Raw genomic sequence first — 19024 nt, forward strand, 5'->3', positions numbered from 1 at the left:
CTAACATATTGATAATTATTTAACTAATGATAAGTTTGAATTTACTTACATAGATGGTTAGTAACATTCAACTGATGAAACAGATAATAGTAAGCAAAAGTTTTGAATGTTATTTATCAATAGTTTATATGTTTTGGAACATGCTGATTCTGATAATAGATGAGTGATAACATATTCATGATTACAATAAGCGGCACATACTGTATTTCATGTCTTATATATCCAGATCAAATAATGTGAAATATGAGAAACATTGCTATTAATATTATTTACTTATATTTTAGATTCTTGGAATTAAGGAATGAAGGTGTTTGGCTAGTAATGGTAAGTATGGTTATTTTAAAATATTTATATTTTTTAAGTATTATTTCAAATGTAATATGAATATTATAAATTTTCTAGTTTTATGCACCATGGTGTGGGCATTGCAAAAATCTTGAACCAATTTGGAATCAGGTTGCTCAATCACTAGTTGATCTAGAAATTCGAGTTGGAAGAGTTGATTGTACACGTTTTACTAATGTTGCAACAGAGTTTGGAGTTCATGGTTTTCCTACAATATTATTGTAAATATACAGTTTCAATTTCATTCATATTATATAACAAAAATTCGGGGACTTGGCATATACTTTATACTCAGATACGTGGCATTTGGGTGAATTCATTCATCATAAATTATCTGAGATCATTTTGAAATTATTTTGAGTCATCAAATGATGTAAAATCAACATTGCAGGAGGCATTACAGGTGGTTGCAAAAATGGTTTACAGCAATACAGAAAAAGTGTATCATTGCTCAAGGAGATTAGTTTGAATGTGGTTTATGTTGGTGTTTTAAACTATTCAAAGCAAGGAAGCCAAGTCCCAGAACTTTTGGTATGTACTATGTAATAGTCATAACATGATACTAAATAACTTTCGTATTATATACCATATTTACTTGCATATAGGACGAGGTGTGACTTTAAAGATCAAAATAAAGAAAATTAGATTTATTAATACAATTCTAATTTTATTTTGTTTAATTAAAAGTAAAATATCAAATGAACATAAATGCACACATTGACCTACAAAAATTACTAGCATTTTAAACTTTATTGAAAAATCTTGTAAAATTGACAACATAATTTGTTCACATAAAGCTGGACAATCGGGAACCTTTTCTTGCCAATTCTTAACAGTCAAATCCACTCTCCGTTGATTACACTTATCAGTTTCTCTGAATTCTGATTTCCAAATAGTCATCTGTTTTCACGTGGGAATGCATTAAAACTTATATTGTGCTCCCATGTGATTTTGGAATTTCAATCTAGAATTCAGTTTAAAAGCATTGCTTTTCCTATTGCTATTCCTCTTTACTCCTGACAATATACAAGAATGATTCAAATGACCCAGATAGAATACTTATGTTTTTAAATACAAGAGGGTAAGCATCTGAAAAAAAATGTGAATACACGGTTCACAAAAATTATTTGCAAAAACGCAAAGAATCTTTCACTCGTGCATATGGGACAACCTAGGAATTTGAAACTGTGATAAATGAATATAAACCTCATCTTATGTGTGAGTAAATATGGTAATTATATTTTTTATATAAATTATATTGCATTAGTAAACATATTTCTTGTTTTGTGAGAATTGCATATTTGAGTTGTTGAAGAAGATGAATAGGAGATTAGATTTATTTCTTGGTTTTTAGAAATCCAAAGTACTGATATTAATTTTCGTATAGTTTAATATGAATCCATCCCATTCTCAACTTCATTCATATTAACATATAAATAAAATGGATAATATTTGAAGTTCTAAAAATTTTTCATTAATTATGATATGATGTGGGAACCAAAAATTAGAGTGAAAATCTATAATCTTTTTCAATAAGAATAGTGGAACTTATAAGATTAAGAAGCCATTTTGTCTTTCAGTTTAACATGGTTAACCTGATTAACTTCAAACTAGTCAATATAGCAACAAATAATGTTTCATAATTACTCTGTAATTGTTAATGATTTTTCTCCCTCTTTATTTTAAATGTTTTTATGCATGGGATATTTTCATACATAAAATCCAGAAACTTTGATTAACTGAACATCATTTAATAACATAAATCAAACTGGCATCATCCATTGGCATCACATTGATTTACTAATACTGTGTAAACAAAATAAAATTGCTTGTGCGTCCAATAAAGAAATGTACTTTAAATTAATTAATTCATTGGTTCTACTTAGATCAGATAATTAAGACAATATAATATTCTTTGACTACAACTAAAAAATTAAAATTATTTGAAATATTTATATGTAAGTTGAAATTAATTGCAACTAAACAGCTTTAATAATATGATAACATTAATTGATAAAGAAAAAAATTGAAATTACAAAAGAAATATTATACAATGAGTATACTGTATCAGTATCCCTTGATTAACATGGTTAATTAATCCCTTGATTCTACTGCATATATCAAAATCATGTTAATCAAAATACAGTATTTATGTTAAATAAAGATAGCTGATAAAACCACATAAATTAAAACTTCTGCAGCATAAATAAAAAGATTGTCACAATTAATTTCATGCATTAATCAGATCCCGCATTAAGCAAGGGATACCTGTATAACATAAACAACAACTCAATGTATCATCAAAGAATCTGCTGGATTATCCTTCAGGCTATTTTAAGGCTAGTAAATAATAAAATACAAATTAATTTGGCTAGAAGTTGGCTGTCCATGTCACCATCTCATGATAAATTTAATAATTAGAAATAAGTTGTCTTTTGTCAAGATGAAAATATAGAAAAACCTACATTTTGGTTAATCTTCACAATGATTAATTATTAGATATAAATTAAGTTTTAATTTTAATTTACTTTTAATTATTAAATTGACCATGAGATAACAAAATAACCATTTATGTTCAGACAAATTGAGTTGTATATAATTATTTACTAGCCTTAAAATAGCCTGATGAATGATCCAGCAGATTATTTGGCAATACACATTGAGAATAATATTAAATATGCTTCTTACGATGTGAAAAGATAATGAAATTAAATATTTTATAATTATTATTATTACAGGAAAAAAAAATTTTAAATTCTGTATTTTTCTTGCATATTAAGAAATAAAAAAAAATTAATACAAAATCAATATGTAGTTAATTATAGTATAATTAGTTGCATGCTGAATTTACAAGATTTTTTTCAGAGAAATACTATATAAAACCAAATGAAATTCATTGTTGTTCCTTGAAAGAGAGGAAGAAACTTCACTTAAAATTTATTATAAGATAAATGATATATTATCATCTCATTTAGTTGGAAGCTACATAACATCTGTTGTATATATATTAGAGTCAGTTTATTTTCAATAACATAAATATCAGCATATATTACTGAAAACTTCAAACTTTCCAGCTCTTCAATATCTACATATATAATATAGCCCATACAGTAAGGGATGTGAGCATCAGGATCTATGTAGAATATCAAACAACCACTAAAAATCTTCAGTAAATGCATTTCAGCCAAAATCAAACTCTTCATTAAACTTTTTATAGTTTACACATCATAACTTGATAGGACCTCCACATACAGTGTATGATTTTAGGACATATGATAGTATAGCTTTGCTTACATTCCATCATTTGCACCGGTGATATATTGTTAGTGCAGCTGTTGGGAATTGTGTGGTGTAATGTTCATTTACACAGAATTTTTTAATATTAATTTCTATTAAATAAATTAAACAGATTCACCAAACATACGTTCTAGTTGAAGATATTTATGGTGATTGTTGAGTTACAATAAGTGATGCACAGTGATTAAGAAATGTAAATTTAAAAAAAAAATTGTAAATGCCAATAATGAGTAAAGCTTTCAGTAAGTCTGTCTCCACTTGAGATATGACACATGATCTCCTCTATTTCCCCACCAATTGACCTTTAAACACCAAAATTTGAAAGTGTTATTGCTTCATTTATATAGAAATAACTGCAAGTTCCAAATGATTTTGTTCATTCAGTCCTGAGATGTAATGCAAAATAGACATATAAACAGAATTGAAAGGGGCTATTTTACATTTTTGGGGTCATACAGTGACAAAACATCACTAAAATCAAAAAACCAGGGAGGATCAAAATTTGACCTATTACCATACTTTCCCTATGTTATATTTTATAACAGCTGAGAAATAAAAAGTTAATTAGCCTAATTAACTTTTTTTTTCAGGTTTTTAAGTGATTAATTGTATTTGGCAACAAGTCAAAAGGCCCAATTCAAGCATCAGGGCATACTAAATTACAAATAATAATAATAATAATATACTGAGTATTATACTGTAAAAATATAAAACAATTTATATTGTTTTATATTTTTATATAACAATTTATATTGTTTTATATTTTTATATAACAATTTATATTGTTAATTTAAATTAATTTAAATAATAGCTAGAGGTGCCTCTAGTGGCCATTTTTGTCATACCGTCACAGAGAGACAGAGACTGTCCATTTTTTCAGCTTCATACAGTAGATTTTTATAAAATTTTAATTTTACAATAAAGAGGAAATCTTTTATAAATAAAGAATTACAATGCACCAAAAGTGTTTAAGAAGTTGCTAAAAACCAGTTCTGAAAAAATTTTAATTTGTATATACAGGGTGTCCACCATGAACCTGACACATTTGAAACTGTTGTAAAAAATCTACTGCTCAGGAAGGATGTAAAGTAATGCACATTTTATGATGAAAAACTTGAAAAGTTTTATTAAAAAAAAAATCAGTGAACCTCTACATGAGCTCCTTTTGTTGCATGTAGAACATCGAGTCTACTCCATTTCCTGCCAGGTTCTTTCAAGCATCTCGGGCAAGACGGCAGCAACAGAATCTTGAATGCGCACACGAAGATGTTGAAGGTCACGAATTTTGACACTGCTGTACCTTGTCCTTGATGAATCCCCGAAAGAAAAAGTCTAAGGGTGTAATATCTGGCGATCGAGGAGGCCAAGAAGTGGCTTCCTTGATTGCCACTTCTGGACAATCCCTTCGTCAAGAAGTGTTGTTTCCATAACTCGAGAGTATTCCTCAAGGGTGGCTCCTTGCCAAACATGCGGCGAAAGTTCCGTTGCACTTGAATCACTGAATTTATTTCAGTGTACCACCACTCAGCTTTTGAGAAGCCATTTTGCATTTGACTACTGCCATGCCACCTACTGTCACTTTGGCGGGTTTTCAAAATTACCTATACAACTTCCACAGTTTCTCCACAGATATGGCAGTCAAAACAAATGTGTCAGGTTTATGGTGGACACCCTGTATTTTTATTTATTTATTAAGGAGTCAAATAATTAAGAAAATAAATATATTATATTATATTTGATTTTTAAATAATTTATATAGTATTATTTGGTTATGCAAAATGACAAATACAGGCAAACCCAAGGTTAAAACCATCTCACAATAAAACAAACTGCAGATATATGACAAACATATATTTCTACCCCTACCATTATCCAACTTAGCTATCTCCATTGACATGACTCTTCATCTGTTCCAAGAGTTGCCATCTCTCTGAATTTTTCATCATGTGTTCAAACAAAGATCAAAAATGTCTGAGTTATAACAAAATTTAACAAATCATCAATAATTATTATTATTTTTTTGATGATATGGCTGATTTTATAACCAATGAACAGAAACAGTCTGGTAATTTAGTTAGAATGAATGTCATAGTAACATTCCAGAATAGGGATCCAGGTACTGTGCCTTGAGGACAGCCTTTATTTACAGAGCAGATTTTTTTTGCAAAGTGCAATTTAAACTAAGTTGTTCTGTCTGTCTTTTAAGAAATCCTGAGCAAGTAGGAAACTGTTTTGTGGTACTTTGGTAAGGTTTAAAATTGAGAGCCATCGTACATTGTCAAATGTGCCTTTGATATCTAGAAATATTAACAGACAAAAATCTCTTCTTTTTTCTTTGCTGTAGAGTATCATACAATTTAACCAAGGCATCCTCTGCAGAATGCTGGGGCACATTGCTTAAAAACTTTCTTTAAATAAAAAAAGAATATATGGGAAATGGCAATTTACAATACAACTACTATTTGATGGAATGCATTATGTACAGTCTGTAACCTGGAATACACCTGTACTCTCAGAATCATAACAGTTACAGTTGACTTGTGATAAGTCAAACTTTATTAACTCAAATTTCTTACAAGTTGAATTTTATTGTTATCTTGATTTAACTCCCATAGACTCAATGCATTTTGGGTTTCTGTAAGTCAAAATAGTTTTGAGAGCATGTTTTAATAATTCAAAATCTAGGAATTGATGAATATATTTTGTTTGATATTAAGTACAGTACTTTCTGCTGAATTTTCAAGGAGCCACATTAAAATAAACTTGACTTAAAATCAATTATTTATGTACACTTGTTGAAGTGATGTTAGTGTCTCTCAAGTCATGGTACTAACATATAAAAAGTTTAAGGGCATTCTGTACTTAAGTACAAGTTATCCAATTCAACTTTGTGAATTTCATTGTTGTTGAGAAAACTTAATTATATTTTTCAATTCTTTTGAATATTATTCTTTGAATTAAAACTATTTCAATTTAACTTTATTTCGTCATTTTTAATTAATTTTATTGTCTTAAATATTTAGTAGTTTTTAGTTAATTTTAAATAATTTTATTGCATTTTTATTTTATTTAATAATTTACCAAATGTTTTATATATAAGTAATATAAGAAATCATTTTCTTTTAGTATAAAAGGTCATAAAACAGTTGAATATAAAGGAGATAGAGTCAGAGAAGAAATTGTTGAGTTTGCTTGGAGAATGGATGGGTAAATATTAACATTTAAAATTTAATATGACAATTTTAATTTTGTTAACAATGTTTTGAAAATGTACTTTAAAAGTGCCTTGTTATGTAAGAAGTGAATGTTACAGTACATGCAACACCATAATGATAGAATTTATAAAAATAACTTTCACTCAAACCTACTAACCGGAGTAAAAAAACTTACATTTTTAACTATTTAATTGAAATTTTGTCAGATTTGATGATAGTAATTTCTGATCAAAAAGATTTTAATACAGAAATTTTTATTTTCAAAATCTAAATTGGAAGGTTATAACAATTGGATAATTGTGTGTCTCAGTGTATTGCATTTCACTTTTCATCTGTACAATATAAGTTCTTTGTTTTATGTTCTTGTTACTGTCTTCTTAAGTGTATGATGGGAACACATGTCAAACATTGATAACTTTTTTATTGTATTTAAATGCTTATAAATGTATTAATTATTTCAAAAAATTATTTTAAATATTCATTTCCATATATTGATACGTACAAATGACACTGTCTATAATATAACATAATTATTAAATTATGGCATGTATTTAATAATTATTAAATATATGTTGTTATAGTCGATAGGCACTTCTTAAATCACATGCATCATATTCAATACTGACAACAGAAAAGGGATAAATCGAGCAATTATTTTTTAGATTCTAATTTATAACACTTAGATAATCTCTTATTCCTTTAGAATCATGTAACACAATATAATCCAGAAATTTTATTTTTTATACATGTATAGAATAAAGTAGAAGAATCTAACAATTTTTAAAATAAAATAATTTTCATCAATTTTAATGTATTATTTAAATATATTATAAGTGAAAAGAATTAAGAGTGATTCTAAATATGTGCAAAAAATTTCATTGTCTGATTCTTTGAATAATTTCAGACATAAAAATGCATATGAACATATATTCAATTTGGCATAGTTTTAAAATAAGATATTTATTATGCGGTGCTATTGAAAATGTTTTGAATTATGGAATCGCATTGTGTCATTCTGTGAAATAATTTTAACACACTCCTGGTATTTGTGAATACATGCATTAATCAATGCAGCAGAGGATAGAATCTTGTATTACAGTTGGTGGCAGTCATTTTCAACAGTTATTACAACTATGCCATTTTGAACATATGTTCATGTATACTTTTATGATTGAAATTATTCAAAAGCATCAGCCCCTGGAATTTTACAAATATATTTAGATTATATATATTATAGAGAGGTTTCATGTCAACATCACGAGTGACATCATGAGTATGCGCAATTGTCCAGCGCCCTCTTTGTGACTTGTTTACATTTTGTGTGTTCACGTGCGCTTTAACTGGAGTTTTTGTGTTGTTTTTTTCATCGCAAATATCACTATGGTGATTTGTTGTGTAATTGGGTGTAATGCTAGTTTACTCGAGAACAAAGGAACATCATTTTTAAAATTGTCATCAAGGATCCCAAACTGAGGAGCTTTCACGACGAAGGCAAACTGCAAGGCTCTCGAGAATTAACAGGAAAAATTTCGATACAAAGAAAGTGAATATCGATACAAGAGTTTGTCAGAAATATTTCATTTCAATATTTACATTAATAAACACTAAGTTATATTTTAAAACCTAAAAGAGTTTACTGATTTGCTTATATTAATTTATTTAGGTATAGTGCATTTATAAATGAATAACTAATGTAATTTCAGACTTTAGCCACTGCAAATTTATAAACATTACACGTTAAAACTAAAAGCAAGTAGGCTTATTATATGCTAATTTCAACTAGAAAATAAAGGTACTGAACAATTTGAATTAAAAAAATTGCCACAGCTGTTTTTAATTAGACTTTTTTACTTTCAGACAAAAATTCTTAGTTAAGAAATACGTAAAAACACGAGTTTAAACAAACAAAGAAAACATATCTTTTCAAGCAATATTACTTCGCTGTTATTCATTACTTTTACTTTTATATCAGGAGAAACCCATTCACTTGTTAAATAGTTATGGGCCTCTAAAGATTTATAAGCTTTCATTTGTGACAGGGTGTAGAAATTTGTTGTCAAAACTAAATAGTTTATAATGTCACCAAATTCTACTTTTGGTTACAACTCTTGATCTACGACGAAGTCTGATAAACTGGCTTCATATGGATCACCTTGACATAACGAAATTTTCTCTTCATGTAGAGCTGCATCTCGTCCTGTTAGACTGCTAGAATAGCCTGCAAGAAAAGAATTTTTTTAAACTTAATCCATGATAATAGAACTGCAGTATTTTTGTACATTTAAACTAAAAAAAGACGCTGAACAACAGACCACAAAAATGGCAAATGGGCAGAGCAAACATGTATTTTATCACGTGACATGCGACTTTGAAACCTCTCTATTCACTTGCTAAAAAATAACGTTATTGAGATTTCTAATCAATTTCTTCAAACTTGTACAAAAGTTTTCCATTACTAATTACAATAAAACCTCAATTTAACAGATAAAATTTCCAGTCTGTACATCATATGAGAAAATTAATATCCTGTTAATTTTAAAATGCTTTTTATATCTAATTAAATTAACAGATTTTTTTTCTAAATATAAGAGTCACTGCTGTTAACATCACACCACAATGGGAGTATCTAAATATATCATCATTCAAAGACAAATAAGTAGGAAATTTTTTTTTTTTTTTTTTGGTCAAATTTAAATTTTGTTTTCTTGTTAAGAACATTATTTATTTGTTTAGTTAAATACAATTAAAGTGTATTTACCAAAAAATGTTTGTTTATTTATTTCGATTTAGATCATATACTTGTTTATTACAGTCTCAGAACTACGGTGAGTACGTAAGCAATAATGCATATAGAAAACTTTTCTATGAGATTAAATTTCTCATAGATTTTTGTAATTAAAATTAGGTATGTATCTACATAAGTAAAACCAGATAAACTAACTAATTTGTCAATTTTTTAACACATGCATTTGAAAAACCCACTTTATTATATAATGGTCTTTCAACTTTAATGGACAGTTCCTCACTCAGATTAATCCATTAAATCAAGGTTTTATTGTATTACAATAATATATTACCACTAAAAATATAATATTGTTTAATTTTATATTATTAATAATAGAATAGAATTAAAAATAATGATAAACAGAGAATTAAAGCATTTAATCTATTTTTAGTCCACCAGTTCGTCACTTCCCAAGCTGTGATGAATTTCATAATGCCAGAAATAATAAAAAAGTTTTCTTTCTGTATGTTGATGGAAATAATTTAGATCAAAATGTGGCATTAAAGGTATTTTAATTGGTTTTTCTTAAATTTATAATAGCAAATTTTTCAATATTTTAGAAATCTTTATAGTTAATTTAATTATAGATAAGTAAGACAAAAACCTTTCGCACTTTGTTTCTAGCAGTTTAATCACTAAGTACACACGTTTTTGGCCATTTTGAATGGCCTTCTTCACATACAGTAAGGTCGGTTGGAACATCGGTTAGCAGATATTTAAATGACGTCACTGTTTATAAAGGTTTCTTCTTACTAGTGATGTCATTGCTAAGAAAGTTTAAAGGATATCGACATTGTTAATTATCTTTTGAGTTTAATCAAGATGTGCGAATGACTATTGACGATAAGTTATTAAAATTGGAAAATAAAAAATTAGATAAATTTAGAAAATGCTCAAAAGATTGCAACGGGCTTGATGAGGGTGGATTGGCCTATTTAATTTAAAGGGTTATCAAGGAGTGGTTGCCATGCGGTGGAGAGTTAGTCTGCGTCTCTGCTGTTAATACAGTTCTCTTTGAGGGATTTCGTAAAGATTTCTATTGTTTCAATTGTTCTAAGCTTCTTACAATCAAGCATAGGTATAATAATCTTAGCCTCTTTCCATTTGGCCGTTATAGTCGGTTCACTTGCAAACTGGGCTAGGGTGGAATTAAACTTTTTGTTGTATGTGTTGTATTTATGCTCAACTATTTTTTTTGTAAGTGATCTATTGGTTGAGCCAATGTATGTTGATTTTTTGTTTGGCTTAAATCTATTGTCCTCAAACGGAACTAAGTAAATCCCCGGTCTTCTGGCTTTGCTGCATTTATCCTTCATATTAGCCAGAAGTTTATATATTGTAGGGTTGCATTTGTATATAAGATCAGCTTTGACCTTCCTGGTTATTATTTTAAATGCTTGGCTCATTCTAGGGTCAAAATCAACTACAATTCATTTACATTGCTGTTTAAGGGGTCTGGAATTAATCACTTTGTTTTTTAAGTAACTATGTATTTTTTGAGCTAGCCTATTTATAAATTTACTGTTGTAACCATAGGCTATGGTGATGTGTTGGATTTCATGAAGCATGTCATTAATGCTAGAGCAATGGGTTAAAGCTCTATGGATTAGAGCCCTGTAAGTGGATATTTTATAAGTAAATGGGTCGTTTGAGGTTGAGGGGATGAAGAAAGATTAAAGATTAGGCTTATGGTATACCTTAGTGGCTATACAACCCTGATTCAGGTAAATATTGAGGTCAAGGAAATGGGCCATCTTATCATCCTGTTGGTCTAACTTTAACTTAAGCCCAAACAGATTGTTATTGGCAGTCTGCAGAACTATATCAATATCTGGCTTGGATCTCCAAATAATAAGAATACCATTGACATAACACATGTAAAGTATGATTTCTGTGTTGAAGGATTCTAGGACTTGACTATCTAATTTTCTAACAACTAATTCACAGAGGTCTCCAGATAGGGGGCTACCCATTGGACCCTCTCTTTTTTGAAGATAGATTTGCTGGTTGAAAGTGAAAAAGGAGGTGTAGCACATAAGGGGGGGCTAGTTCTAAAATCTGCTTGTGGTGTTTAGGCCTGGTGGAACGGCTTGGGAGAGGAAATCTCTAAGGGCACAGAAGCACGGTTCCAATTTAATGGAAGAATACATAGCTTTAAAATCTAGGACTCTGATAAATTCTTGATCTGTTAAAGAAATATTTTGTAATAATATATAAATAGGTTCATGTCAGTGGAAAAATTACATCATCATTTATAAATATTCTGTTAAGGAAGAACAGAGGAATATTATGATTGCTTTATTAACATTAAAATAGTTATATACATTTTTTTTTTTTTTTTTTTAAAAAGATTGTTACTTTTTATAATTTTTAAGTATTGTATGACTAATATTCACATTTTACAAATAAAAGAATTTATTTATTTTTTTACAACTTAATTTATCATTTATTGCAAATTACTGAAAACATAAAATTCTTTTAATGATCAATAAGAAATATGTTTACTCAACTACTTCATCAATTTACCAGTACTACTTCATCTTTATTTCACTGTATTGGGATACCATGAAGCTAGGGCTGTATAATGAGAAACTGAGACAATCCAGTAAAGTGAGAGAGATGAAGTGGTTGAAAGAAATATCTCATGATTGGAATAAGCATATTCAAAAAATGTTTATTTTCATATATAAAAAAAATTGTATTAAATTTATCTTGTAAAATATTACTTGCTTTCTTTTGTTTTTAATAATTTTTTACTTTTTTAAATAAATAAATAAATATATATATATATATATATATAATATATATATATATATATTATATTATATTATATTATATTAGCTTGAAAAGTTAATGAATATTATCTGCAAATAAAAAATTTAAATATCTTTTCTTAAAAATTAATCATTTAAATATTCAAAAGATTGAAAATATTGATTTAAATTAAAAACATTTTTGTTATATATTTGCTCATAATAATAATCTTTTCATCATAATGTGTTTTTCATCTTTTTATTATCTTGTGACTAATAAATATTTTTGTAATTTCAATAACTTTCTCATTTTTATAACAGGATGAATATACTAGAATAGCAGAAGAATTTCAACCTTTGATATATTTCTATACTGCTCCAACATTTTGCCTCTCTCGAATCAATGGATTTAAAATACCAACTAAAGCATCTGTTTATGTTTTTAAAGATAAAACAAGTTTTAAATTTGATGGTAAAATTTTTACTTTTTATGTATTTATCAAGTATTGAATATCTATACTTATAAATTTTATCTTGTTTCATATCATTAAATAGAAGAAGAAGGAAGTCTTAAAAATATTACACTTCGTGAGTGGATAAATTGGGAACGTTTCCCAGCATTTTTAAAAATAACCCATGGTAATTTTTATCAATTACTAAAATCTGGAAAAAATATTGCTATTGCTGTTCTTGAAGAAAATCTGATTGGCGGACTCTCAATGAAAATGAGAGAGTATGTTTTCAAATTTTTTTATTTTTGAATAATTTATATACTGTATTTCCTTGAATTGGTGCTGGGCTTCAAACAGCTGCCTTCCTGAATAAGCACAAGTTAAGATAAAATGATGAGGTTTTAGAGATTTACATCATTAATATTGAATTCATTTTATTTCAGACCATGGTTAAATACAATATTGATGAGAATATATTTCTAGAAAAAGTTTTTGTTTTAGGGTAACATATGAGAAATGTGTTGTTGCATATTTCTTTCAAATGATAAAATGGTGTTTTGGGTTTCTGAATTCAAGCATGGCCTCACACACACACACAAATGATGAACTATGTTTGGGACATCCAAAAACTGCTACCACTCCAGAAATTGTGGATAAAATCCATGACATGGTGTTAGAAGATCACCAAATCAAAGTGCATGAAATTGAGGAAGCTGTGGGCATCTCCTATAAATGAGTAGTTCATATTTTGCATAACAAATTGGGTTTAAGGAAGTTGTCTGCAAGATGGGTGTTGCATTTGCTCAGTCAGGAGCAAAAGTTCATTTGAGTTCAAATTTTTGCCAAGAGTTTGGAGTTATTTAAGAGAAATCCAATGGATTTCAAGCAATAATTTGTAACAATGGATGAAACCTAGATTCACAAGAAACAAAAACTCAATCAAAACAGTGGATTTGAGACGATGAGCAGATTCCAAAGAAGGCGAAGACCATTCATTTAGCTGGTAAGGTTAAGGCTTCAGTTTTTTGGGATGCCAAAGGAATTTTGTTAATTGACTATCTTGAGAAAGGAAAAACTGTCACTGGCCAATCCTATTCAACACTTTTGGACAAGTTCAAACCAACAATCCAGGAAAAACATCTGGGTATGATTTTAAAAAAAAGTACTGTTTTACCATGATAATGTGCCCATTCATCAAGTGTAGTTGTGTAGCAAAAACTGGCAGAAATTAAATTCAAAACTCTTCTGTATTCTCCATATTCACTGGATGTGGTTCCCTCAGACTTCTAGCTGTTTACAAAACTCAAAACATTCCTAGCTGGAAAGAGATTTTGGTCTAATGAAGAGATGATTAATGCTGTAAACAGCTGAAGGCAGTGGAGAAAATCACTTCTGGGAGGGAATTGAAAAGCTGGAGAAACATTGGATCAATTGTGTTAAGATTTGAGGAGATTAAATTGAAAAATAAAGCATAAATTGGAAATTTTTTATTTTGTTTTCATTGTCATTCCATTGTTTTCATTGTCACCCTTGTAGCCTGCCTATGCTTGAAGCTTCTGAGTCAGTTTGTAAGTCCAAAAATGGAGAACCAAGAATATCAGGAAGATGAGGAGGACAGCAGAACAATAAACTATACATAAGTGATTTATATAGTGATTAATTCAACTATTGAGAAAAACAATTATTTTTATTGCTAATTTACAGTAATAATTAAAATACAAGTTGTTTTTATAATTTAGCAATAATGAGCCTGAAGTTTTTTCTTTTTTACTAAAAGCTATCCACCAACTAGACTAACAAACTGAAACAAAATGAGATATACCATAGGTAAAATAATCAACATAACAGTTTAAGTGCTAGGCTTCAAATTGTCACTGGCTGAATAAGCATCAAGGATTTTGACCCATACAAATAAATAAGTGCTCAAGTGCTAATTCAAGGAAATACAGAAATCAGTTGCAAAAATTTTTTATTTCATTAATATTTTAGTAAATAAATTGATTTTAAATTTTAATTAAATTACATCATTATGCTATTAGATTTCTAAATCTTTCCACAGCTGGTTATAAACTATTAAATAACACCAACAAAACCTTCAAAATATACTAGCAAATATAATTTAATATAAATACATTATGACTAACATTTTTGACCAATAGGATCTGCGTCAGGTTCAAAAATGTTTGATAGAATTGAATGCTAAACGATCAAATTTAAATATTTTAAATCATTGGAACTGTAAATATTAGAGCATGTGTAGAAAAAATTGATCGTTTAGCATTCTAATACTTTTGAACATTTTTGGACCTGACAGATCCTATTGGAATCGAAAACATTTGTCGTAACATATTTATATTAAATTATATTTGCTGGTATATTTTGAAGATTTTGTTGGTGTTATTTAATAGCTATTAGATTTCATCTAATAGTAAAATTATATGTAACAAATTCAATAGCTTGATTTTAATTAATGCTAAACAATCTGCTAGATTATCTGTCAGGCTATAATAAGATTAATTTAATAATTAGATACAAAGTAATTTGACTAGAGGTAGGTGGTTAGGCTGCCATTTCACAATAAATTTAATAATTAGAAATAAATTAATTTTTAATCTAAATTTAAAATATTCTGGAAGAAAAGATTGGCCTGGAGCAGGACTCAAACCTGAAATTCCTGTTTACCATGTACAGTATATGCATTGCCAGTTATACTACCAGACCTCCCCATGTTGTATTCAATCTTTGCTTCCAGAACTATTAAATAATTAACTAATTTTGATATAGCCATACAGGTTACTCATACTATTATAGTCATTCAATATTAATTTATTTCTAATTATTAAATTTATCATGAGATGGAGCTTAACCACCTACCTCTAGTCAAATTACTTTATATCTAATTATTAAATTAACCTTAATGTATAGCCCAACAGATAATCCTGAAGATTTGTGTACCAATAGTAAAATCTACTAAATTATATGCTATTAATTTTATTTCATAAGTTAATAATTAAAAAATTTAAAGATTATCAATTATCAATTAAAAATTATCAAAATTAATCTTTAATTAATTAGAAAGAATCATAAAAGTCAGTTCAACAAAATTACTGATGAGTATATTAACTGATCTTGAACTCATTACCATAATCAATTTATGATAAATAATACATTTAATTACATTAGGTAGATAGTTGTAGTTACTGATTATTCAAATGCTTAGTTAACCTATCCTATGTTTAAATATTTCTCTGTTGCATGTCACACCATGTTGTATTTATGTTGACATTAAGCCTAAGAAAATTACACATTTTTGAAAAAAAAACCATATCGTCCAAAATTTTTTTTTTTTGGCACAAACAAAATAGATATATTAATAAATGTAAAAACAAAAAAAAATTATATTTCAGAAGTTAGTTTTAATATAAAAATTATAACAACTAGTGACATCCAGTTTCAAAAACGTTTCGATGCTGAAACGATATACCTCAGGTCCATAGGTCAAGATCATTAGGTCACGACCCAAGATATGTCGGGAATACTGGCGAGTAGGTTAAGTTCACTGGCAGAACATTGTCCCAAATTAGCATGATTAACTACCAATAAAAAAAAGTTTAACTACCAATAGCATCTACATAAAATTGTTACATGGGCCATCTAACTATAAAGCAAAGGAAACTCGATGATTTGATGAAATTTCAATAATATTTACATACACATTTTCCTTTATCAAAATTAAATTAGGTTGGGTCTGACTCCATAGATAAAGATTACTTTGATTATGGAGAGTAATGACCAGGATGACACAAAAAGATGCAAATTTGATTAACAACACATCACAGGTGGGTCTACAAATCACTGTGATTAACAATGATATAGAATAACTAAAGAACATTATTTTAAAAACAATTCATCTATAAAATATGGGTATTCAGACATGGGACATTGGGAGAATTCAGTTTATTTTATGAATTTAGAGTTGCGAATAAAATTAAACGGGTTTGGAGAAACTGCCACAATTTGATCAAATTTAACTGATGGTTAGCATGAGTTCTTATTGATTTTCTACAACAATAAGTATGAAACAATTTTAAATTAAAAATTAATTTTATAAGATTACTGTCTCCATCTTTAGCACTTTTTTCAGTATGCAATAATTAAAATAGTGGACTTTTTTATTCTACATGAAATAAATTTAATCATAGAATCAAGAGCTATCATTCCTTATTTATATCAGCCAGAAGGATATAAGATGATAATTATGAATAGCAAATGAAAAAATTTAGTTTTTCATTCTGAATTAAATCAAGTATCTTAAATTAAGTATATATGAAATAAAATAAAGATTAAGGTCTAATTTTTCACAAGCAAAACTCTATAAATATGTTGAAATTGAGAATAATTTTTAAAATTTTATGTCAATCATAACATCATTAATCGATACACAAAAATATTTGTCTTTTGAAAATAACTTTAATGGTTTTTTAAAAAAATAAACTGAATATTAATTTTGTTTTTAATTCTAAATTAATTATAATTAAATAACCAAAATTTATAAAAGTTTATAATTTGGAATACAGGTCAATCCACTGGAATAAATCAAAAAATAAAAATGTTAGACTTCAAAGAAGCCAAAAGGTGAGGCTATCAGTTTCATCATATAGATGATATAATTAGTGAGAACAAGGTCCACTTCATTTTCTTAAATGGTAACCCCCATTTTTTTCCATACTATGATTCTACATCAAAAACAAACAAACTTTTATTTAAAAAGTTTTTAGAATTGTTATTTGTTATTTGTCACTTGTCAAAAGTTATGAGCATTCAAATTTTTACATAACTTTATATACTGCATATGTGTGCATCTATGGATATCTGTGAAGAATCCACAGATGCAGGCATATTGTGTATTCTTCACAGATTGGAAAAAAGAAAGAAAAGTGCTTAAAAAAAGTCATAACTTATGAAACTATTATAATTTGATGGGAATAATTTTTTTTTCTTCAAATAATGAGCTGATACAAAAACTTATGCAAAAGCTTGAGGTAACATTAAATTTTCTCAATACATTTTTCATTTTAATTAAACTTTTAGAGTTCTTGTGTGGACAACTGATATTAGGCAGCACTGTTGTACACTATCTTTTAACTGGACAAAGATGCAGAGAATTTATGCATTGAGTTTATGTAGCTACCATGCCACAGACATGTATATGCATGGTATGGTAACTTTGTAAAAGTTCAAACACTCATAACTTTTGATAAGTGTATCTTTCAGGAAAAATGTTTTAGATGAAGTTCGTTTTTGATGTAGAATCATGGTGCACAATAAAAAAAGATGGGCATTTCCATTTAGGAAAATGAAGTTGACCCAGTTTCCACTGATTGTAGTATTATCTATAATGAAACCAGTAATGTCATCATGTGGCCCCCTCAAAGTCCAACATTTGGTTCAATGAGTTTTTGTAGGATGCATATTTTTCAAGTTATTCCAGTGAATTGATCAAAATGGACCCCTATACAGTATTAATAAACATAAAATTTTTAAATGGATTAAATATTAATGACAGACTAGAACTGCAATACTGTCTTTCAGGCATTTATCGTATAAGTTAAAGAACTCTATGTTGAGATTCTTTATCTTGAATATTATAACTCCTCTGAAATTATGTATCATTGCCCTTCCAAAGTCTTTGGTTAAGCAAAGTTTTATGTTTGAAACAGATTAGAAATTTTGGATGAATTGTATGACAAGTTTAAAAAGTAGGAACAGCAATAAATGAAATAACAAAGAACACATTATCCAGCAAAAGTGAAAAATATTTAAGATATAAAGATAAATGTTTTCGATAACTTTAGCTATCATCATCAGGTTTGAACATGTTTAACCTGATGATGATAGCTAAAGTTATCGAAAACATTTGTTTATTATTAAATATTTTTCATTTATGCTGGAGTTTTTAGTGTTTTTTGCCTCTTTAATATTATTATTATCCAGTTTCTGCATTGTTTATCCATTATCAACAATTAAATAATTGAGAAAAATTGATGCAGCTTACACAAGTAGCAAATTTGAATGTATCTAAATGGATATGAATGAAAAAAAATGAAGAAATGCAAATAGTAGCTAAATATTTAGGCAGTCTTTTGTGTAATAATATCAATAAATTCTAATGAAACC

General features: G+C 28.0%; 1 protein-coding gene across 1 annotated transcript in view; it reads left to right on the plus strand.

Annotated features, from left to right (window-relative positions):
- The window catches only part of Tmx3 (Thioredoxin-related transmembrane protein 3), a 39376-nt gene that overhangs the window by 11078 nt on the left and 9274 nt on the right, over positions 1–19024 (plus strand). The window contains exons 3-8 of the mRNA XM_067279427.1: positions 285–324; positions 403–566; positions 6769–6849; positions 10034–10148; positions 12717–12867; positions 12951–13128. Coding sequence (XP_067135528.1) covers positions 285–324; positions 403–566; positions 6769–6849; positions 10034–10148; positions 12717–12867; positions 12951–13128 — 729 coding nt within the window. The remainder of the gene's footprint in view (positions 1–284; positions 325–402; positions 567–6768; positions 6850–10033; positions 10149–12716; positions 12868–12950; positions 13129–19024) is intronic.

This window comes from Centruroides vittatus, unplaced genomic scaffold (genome assembly GCF_030686945.1).
Source record: "Centruroides vittatus isolate TY-2023 unplaced genomic scaffold, ASM3068694v2 contig_874, whole genome shotgun sequence".
Lineage (NCBI taxonomy): Eukaryota > Metazoa > Arthropoda > Arachnida > Scorpiones > Buthidae > Centruroides > Centruroides vittatus.